At 31.2% G+C, this 8,629-nt stretch overlaps 1 protein-coding gene across 1 annotated transcript; it reads left to right on the top strand.

Moving 5' to 3' along the window:
• Positions 1-7,506: 7,506 nt before the first annotated feature.
• On the top strand, positions 7,507-8,563 carry LOC111214537. Its single transcript, XM_022717478.2, has one exon. The coding sequence runs from the start codon at positions 8,087-8,089 to the stop codon at positions 8,297-8,299; it is 213 nt and encodes a 70-aa protein (XP_022573199.1). The 5' UTR covers positions 7,507-8,086; the 3' UTR covers positions 8,300-8,563.
• The last annotated feature ends 66 nt before the right edge of the window (positions 8,564-8,629 follow it).

The raw sequence follows: 8,629 nt of genomic DNA on the forward strand, positions 1-8,629 counted from the left end.
CCTGGAAGTCCAGACGACTTCCTGGAAGTCCAGACGACTTCCTGGAAGTCCAGACGACTTCGTGGAAGTCCAGACGACTTTGTCAGAAGACTTCCAAGAAGTCCAGACGACTTCCAGACGACTTCCAGACGACTAACAGGTAAGTCGTCCCAGAAGTCTTCCAGATCTGAAAAACCTGCACATCAAATCCAGATCTGAAAAACCTGCATATCCAAAAACGTTCAAATGACTTAAAAATAGAGAAAATGAGTGGAAGATTAGATAAATCTACATTTATAGAACACACAAAAATACATATCTAAAATTAATAGATCTACCTCTAAATTAGTGGAAGATGAGTACCACTTGATTAAAAACCTGCAAAAGAGATAGATTAGTAAGAAATACATGAGACAAAACTGAAAAATTTATATAAAGTTTGGTGTTTTCAAGTCAAAGAGATTAGAGAGAGGTTGGAGAGTTTTAGAATGATGAACATTACATTTTTGTTGCAGCCATTTGAGAGGAGGAGAGAGAATGTGTAAATTTTTCTTTATATAGGGAGACAAAAAATCCAATTAGATTAAATATTTTTGACTCAGACGACTTCCTGGACGACTTACATTTCAGTCGTCTGGTGAAGAAATTAAAACAGACGACTTACATGTAAGTCGTCCAGAAGAGTTTAATATTTTTAGCGGGAAATTAAATATTTTTAGCGGGAAACTAAAATAGAAGACTTTCCAGACGACTTACAAGTAAGTCGTCTGGACGACTGAAATATACGTCGTCCGGGTAAATTATTCAACAGACGACTGAAACTTTCCAGACGACTTACAAGTAAGTCGTCTGGACGACTGAAATATACGTCGTCCGGGTAAATTATTCAACAGACGACTGAAATATAAGTCGTCCACACCCTAAACATAACCCCTAAACTTAATTATCTAATTAAACACTTCATAAAACCAAATCAAACTTGAAAAGTGTTTACTATACACAGAAATAAACACATATAAGTGAAAACTAATTTTTGAAAAAAACATTTTAGTTTTCCAAAATCTAACCCTAACAATACATACAATACTACAACATATGTTTGCCAAACTCCTAAACCAAAGTATTTCATGATTCACTACTTCCACTCATCTATCTTCAAAACAAATCAATTTTATCATATCTTAATTTATATCAGTTAAAACTGTTTATAATTACTTGATTTTTATTTTTTAAGCATCAAAATATTTTTTTACAAGATTTATAAATTATTTTTAAAGTAAACTGGTACCAGACGACTTACACTTCAGTCGTCCAGACGACTTCCAACATCTCAGACGACTCAGACGATTTACTGGGGCTATATTCGTAAAAATGGCTTCTGTTTTTTTGTTTGGTCACAAGGGGCTGAGCTGTAATTTCACTAGGCTTTTAGGTTAGTTTTGCATTTGATTCAAGTTTGAGTATAGGTTTGGGATTAAAATCAAGTTGTGGGTTAGTTTTGGCAAAAACCCCTATAATATAAGAAAAATAAAATTATTTACTTTTTAAACAAACTTGTCTCATGTTGGGGACTCAGTTATAGACATATCATATTCGAAAGAGACATTTTTACAGTTATCAATCTTCTTAACACTGAAAAAACAAATCTACATATCAAAACAATATCTCATACGATCTATTTGTGGAATAACTACTTTGAAGAAATTGAATTTAAGCATCAAAAAGGACTGGAAATGGATGTGCAGATATGTTATCTAAGTCTACTTCACAAAGTACTATTCATAGTTCATATATCATTAATGTCCATCTTATTTTTTTGTCCACCATTTCTTAAACATCTTGAAATAACTGATGCTAATTAATAATAAATTTTTTGCTGGAAAAAAATCAAATTTGTCTAATTATCGCTTAAATATTTTATTAATATGGTCTAAGAAGCTTTTAAGTGATATCATAGTTTAATTTATTAGTTTTTTTTGTTAATTTTTAGAGGTTTTTGTATTTAAGATTTTTTTCCATATTAAGCTTCTATTTCTTTCACAGAATTGATATATATATATATATAGGGGTTTTTGCCAAAACTAACCCACAACTTGATTTTAATCCCAAACCTATACTCAAACTTGAATCAAATGCAAAACTAACCTAAAAGCCTAGTGAAATTACAGCTCAGCCCCTTGTGACCAAACAAAAAAACAGAAGCCATTTTTACGAATATAGCCCCAGTAAATCGTCTGAGTCGTCTGAGATGTTGGAAGTCGTCTGGACGACTGAAGTGTAAGTCGTCTGGTACCAGTTTACTTTAAAAATAATTTATAAATCTTGTAAAAAAATATTTTGATGCTTAAAAAATAAAAATCAAGTAATTATAAACAGTTTTAACTGATATAAATTAAGATATGATAAAATTGATTTGTTTTGAAGATAGATGAGTGGAAGTAGTGAATCATGAAATACTTTGGTTTAGGAGTTTGGCAAACATATGTTGTAGTATTGTATGTATTGTTAGGGTTAGATTTTGGAAAACTAAAATGTTTTTTTCAAAAATTAGTTTTCACTTATATGTGTTTATTTCTGTGTATAGTAAACACTTTTCAAGTTTGATTTGGTTTTATGAAGTGTTTAATTAGATAATTAAGTTTAGGGGTTATGTTTAGGGTGTGGACGACTTATATTTCAGTCGTCTGTTGAATAATTTACCCGGACGACGTATATTTCAGTCGTCCAGACGACTTACTTGTAAGTCGTCTGGAAAGTTTCAGTCGTCTGTTGAATAATTTACCCGGACGACGTATATTTCAGTCGTCCAGACGACTTACTTGTAAGTCGTCTGGAAAGTCTTCTATTTTAGTTTCCCGCTAAAAATATTTAATTTCCCGCTAAAAATATTAAACTCTTCTGGACGACTTACATGTAAGTCGTCTGTTTTAATTTCTTCACCAGACGACTGAAATGTAAGTCGTCCAGGAAGTCGTCTGAGTCAAAAATATTTAATCTAATTGGATTTTTTGTCTCCCTATATAAAGAAAAATTTACACATTCTCTCTCCTCCTCTCAAATGGCTGCAACAAAAATGTAATGTTCATCATTCTAAAACTCTCCAACCTCTCTCTAATCTCTTTGACTTGAAAACACCAAACTTTATATAAATTTTTCAGTTTTGTCTCATGTATTTCTTACTAATCTATCTCTTTTGCAGGTTTTTAATCAAGTGGTACTCATCTTCCACTAATTTAGAGGTAGATCTATTGATTTTAGATATGTATTTTTGTGTGTTCTATAAATGTAGATTTATCTAATCTTCCACTCATTTTCTCTATTTTTAAGTCATTTGAACGTTTTTGGATATGCAGGTTTTTCAGATCTGGATTTGATGTGCAGGTTTTTCAGATCTGGAAGACTTCTGGGACGACTTACCTGTTAGTCGTCTGGAAGTCGTCTGGAAGTCGTCTGGACTTCTTGGAAGTCTTCTGACAAAGTCGTCTGGACTTCCACGAAGTCGTCTGGACTTCCAGGAAGTCGTCTGGACTTCCAGGAAGTCGTCTGGACTTCCAGGAAGTCGTCTGGACTTCTAGGAAGTTGTTTGGATTTTTCTGAGCGTTTTGGTAAGTTCTTATGTCTGATTTTTCTTCATTTGGTAACTTCTTGTTGTATAAAGTTCTTACTTTTTTCCCAAACTAAAACTCTCCAAACCCACTCTAATCTCTTTGACTTGAAAACACCAAACTTTATATGAATTTTTCAATTTTGTCTCATGTCTTTGTTACTAATCTATTTTTTTTTTGCAGGTTTTTAATTAGATGGTACTCATCTTCCACTAATTTAAAGGTAGATCAATTATTTTTTGATATGTATTTTTGTGTGTTCTGTAAAGGTAGATTTATCTAATCTTCCATTCATTTTTTTCTGTTTTTAAGCCATTTGAACGTTTTTGAATATGCAGGTTTTTCAGATCTGGATTTAAAATGCAGGTTTTTCAGATCTGGAAGACTTCTGGGACGACTTACTTGTTAGTCGTCTGGAAGTCGTCTGGAAGTCGTCTGGAAGTCGTCTGGACTTTCTAAAAGTCGTCTGGACTTCCTGTAAAGTCGTCTGGAAGTCGTCTGAACTTCCTAAAAGTCTTCTGGCAAAGTCGTCTGAACTTCCTGGAAGTCGTCTGGACTTCTTAGAAGTCGTCTGGACTTCTTAAAAGTTGTCTGGTCTTGTCTACTCAAGTGGAATCCAAGCTTGTCTTTGTAGATGAATGATCTATAATAGTTTTGTTTGTGGTCTGTTTTGTGAATTGCATGTATACTCTTTTAGTTGTGAATTTTTTGTAAAATCAGTAATAATGTTTTCCAAGATGTATTAAATGTGCTAACAATGTGTTTACACATTTACAAATCAATAGACTTCAGTAGCCTTTTTCTTATCTTTGGATCTCTCATATGCAATAATAAACTCCAATGGCCTTTTTCTCATCATAATAAACAAGAATGTTGGTAAGAGATGGAAACAAACAATAGTAACTAGTCAAAGCATATCATATTTTTTATAAGTTTGCATTGAAAAACTTAGTCAAATTTAGTAAAACTAAGGAAGAGAACATATTTTGTAAATATGAGTTTTACATATCTTGAAGTTACTTATCACTCTTAAAAATACAAGTTATTCAAAAACTAATGTAGAAGACTTAAAAACTAGTGGAGAAGACGCGGACGACTTCAATCTAAGTTGTCTAGACGACTAAACTATATGTCGTCTGGTCAACGCAGAGGTTATTTTTGCAATTGACTTTGAAATCTGTTATTTCGGACGACTGAAAGTTAAGTCGTCTACTATTGTTTGGTTAAAAAAAAACTCCAAAAAAGCTAGACGACTTACATTTCAGTCGTCAGAGGTTAGTTTTGCATTTGACTGGATTATTTCAGAAGTTTGACTTTTTGGACGACTTACATTTCAGTCGTCTAGTGAAAATTAAAATAATAATATTTTTTTAAAAGTAGACGACTTAAAGTTAAGTCGTCATAGGTTAGTTTTGCAATTGAAAAAAAAAACTTCAAGATTTAATTATATACAGACGACTTATAATTCAGTCGTCCACGAGACGACTGAAATGTAAGTCGTCCAGGATTTACGAGGTTTGACCAGAATCTCGGAAAAAAGTCCTGGACGACTTACAATTAAGTCGTCTGGTGGACGACTGAATTATAAGTCGTCTGTGTATAATTAAATCGTGAAGTTTTTTTTTTCAATTGCAAAACTAACCTATGACGACTTAACTTTAAGTCGTCTACTTTTAAAAAATATTATTATTTTAATTTTTGCCAGACGACTGAAATGTAAGTCGTCTGGGAAGTCAAACTTCTGAAATTATCCAGTCAAATGCAAAACTAACCTATGACGACTGAAATGTAAGTCGTCTAGGTTCTTTGGAATTTTTTTTGAAACCAAACAATAGTAGACGACTTAACTTTCAGTCGTCTCAGGTTACAGATTTCAAAGTCAATTGCAAAAATAACCTCTGCGTTGACCAGACGACTTCCAGGTAAGTCGTCTACAGCCAGACGACTGAAAGGTAAGTCGTCTACAGCCAGACGACTTCCCAAGTAAGTCGTCTGACGAACAGATCTGGAAAAAAACTCGATGTCATACCTTAAATTGGTGAGATAAGTTCCTTAGCATACATAAGGCTTCTCCAAGCCCACAGAATCACAAACGAAAGTCACCCACCCATAATCGTTAGCTTCTATGACTCTATGAACCATAAAAATTTTAGAATCAAAATCTTGGTTTTTTTTAGCTCATTGTTGAGAGAAAGTGAGAGATATGTTGTGTTTAGTTCACAAGAATGGAAAAAGAAGAAGGGTAAATCGATTTTGGGAGCATTAAGAGCTTCAAATTGGTTGTTCATGGTGGTTGTGGTATTGATGACAATGGCAATCTTGTAATTACTTGAAGATGATGAGGGTGAGAGAGTAAAAATGTCATTTTCGAAAAAAAAAAAAAAAAAAATTGATGGCATTTTCGTAAATTATTTGAACTTGTGGGGTGAATAGGGCAAAATCAATTTTCAAAAAAAAGGGAGGTTAGTTTTGTGTTTGACTTTAAGTTGTAGGTCAATTTTGCAAAAATCCCATATATATATATATATATATATATATATATATATATATATATATATATATATATATATATATATATATATATATATATATATATATATATATATGTATATATATCATAAAAATTACCATCAAATCAGTTTTACTTATTTATTATTTTGTTTTAACGAAAATACACTTTTTAAATAATTTAATTTAAAATAAAATTATATATTAATTTGCTGTATTTTAACAATTTCATTGATTTAATTAATTTGCTTTGGTGGATAACTTAAAAAGTTTTCATATGAATCGGGGAAAGCAAGCTTATGTTGTTATATTATATTTATTTTGTGTATATAGAATCTATATACAATGCTAGTGTAATAAAGAAAGAACATTATTTTTTTGTAAATTCAAAAAGATACATTATTACAATTTGAAATGAATCAAAATTGAATAAAATGGTAATTAAATATTTGTAAATCTAATTGTTTAGTTGGATTCTCATGAAAAAAAAATCGATTGGTTAAACAAATGTTTCAAAATTTGTTGTGGTATTGTTTTGTCTATAAATTATAAAATTTATTGAATTAATATATTTAATTATTGCATCCTTAAATAATATTTTATTAAGACATTAGAAAAATATGTTTTGAGTTGTTTTGTCAAATTGTACAAAAATCTATGCTTTTTCATATTTGTAACTTCAAAAAGATACATTATGACAATTTGAAATTAATCAAACTTGAATAAAATGGTAATTAAATATTTGTAAATCTAATTTTTTTTTATCTTGTTTAGTTGGATTCTCATGAAAAAAAATCGATAGGTTAAACAAATGTTTCAAAATTTGTTGTGTTATTGTTTTGTCTATAAATTACAAAATTTATTGAATTAATATATTTAATTATTACACCCTTAAATAATATTTTATTAAGACATTAGAGAAGTATGTTTTGAGTTGTTTTGTCAAAATTTTACAAAAATCTATGCTTTTTCATATTTGTCACGAAAATTTATATGTTAAACTTACTTTTACAAAATTCTTAACTTTGTCACGAAAACAAAAATCTATGCTTTTTCATACTTGTCAACGTTCTCACACTTTATAAGAATATATTAACTTAGCCACTTACTTTTTTTTTTTTTTACAAAACAAAGTATCGGAGTCTTGAAAGTTGAATTCATATTATTGTAAATGTACATAAAAGTTTGTGATTATATACTTAGTGGTTCTTTATATGTGTCCAAGAAAGTGTCAATGGCTTAGTGGTAACTGTCCTATATATATATCATACCAACCCGGGTTCGATTCTCACCTTCACATTGTTTTTTTTATTTTTTACGAAAAATAAATGAGATGACATGGCAATTTCGGGTTCTCTGATTGGTTGATTTTTCTATCATATGTGGACACCCTCTCCATGTCTTATATCCCCTTTTAGTATAGTATAGATTATATTTCTTTCCCTGTAAATAGATTTTCATTGAAGGGTTTTGAATCTTGTTGATGTATCACTTTCACTCAAGGCCGGACGGGATATGCATGCATGTTGAAAAGAATGACCACCACTTTAATATAAGAGAAATATAGGTTTTGAAGGTTTACAAAAAAATGTCATAGAAATTAAATTTAATCGTAGAATCTATAGTAAACAAAAGTTATAACCTATACACATACATTCATCACTATTCAAATGGAACCTGAAACTTCGAATACTCTAAAAATCCAAAATTAATATAAGAAAACATATACAACTTCAAGTATTTTAGATACTTTGTACATTGTAATAAACATTACACTATTCCCCAAAAAGTCGAAACCTGATTCACAAGAAAACCTTCAATAAAGAGAGAATCCACTGTGACTTCATGAACCAACTCTCCGACCCACCTTCTTCACATTCCTCTAATCTATCTCCTATACTATATAACCACTCTCACATTTCTCTACGATCGTATACGTTTACACAAGCATCATCTTCATCATCGTTCAACAGAGATAAAAAAAAAACAAGAAGATGTCGTCTGATTGGGGTCCGATTCTAGTGACGGTGATACTCTTCGTGATGCTCACGCCAGGACTTCTGTTTCAGTTGCCAGGACGACAAAGATACGTTGAGTTTGGTAATTTTCAGACAAGTGCTGTCTCCGTTATCGTCCATTCTCTTCTCTACTTCTCCCTTGCCTGCGTCTTCCTCCTAGCCCTCAAGATTCACATCTACATCGGCTAAGTCCATCCCCTTTATTTTCTACGTTTCGTTATGTTTTTTTTTTTTTTTGAGAAAGTACGTTTCGATAGTTTCCAAGTTTTCTTAAAAAGTTTACGAATTTTAAATCGTTTTCATAGTCCATTTCTTTGCATCGGACCCTTTTGATTTATATGTGTAATGATGTGTTTACCTTTTCTCTTCTTGTAAACGCAAAGATTGGTTCAAATAATAATGTCATTTATAACATTTAATACCTGAGATTAATCGATTGCATTTAATTTCATTTATTCTTGTCTTTTAATGTTATCGATCGGTCAATTATTTCGGTTTTAAGGTTGGACACAAACCGAT

Source organism: Brassica napus, chromosome A3, assembly GCF_020379485.1.
Source record: "Brassica napus cultivar Da-Ae chromosome A3, Da-Ae, whole genome shotgun sequence".
Taxonomy (NCBI): Eukaryota; Viridiplantae; Streptophyta; class Magnoliopsida; order Brassicales; family Brassicaceae; genus Brassica; species Brassica napus.

Excerpts from the sequence above, each read along its gene's own strand:
- LOC111214537 (XM_022717478.2), top strand. The coding sequence starts at position 8,087 with ATGTCGTCTGATTGGGGTCCGATTCTAGTGACGGTGATACTCTTCGTG.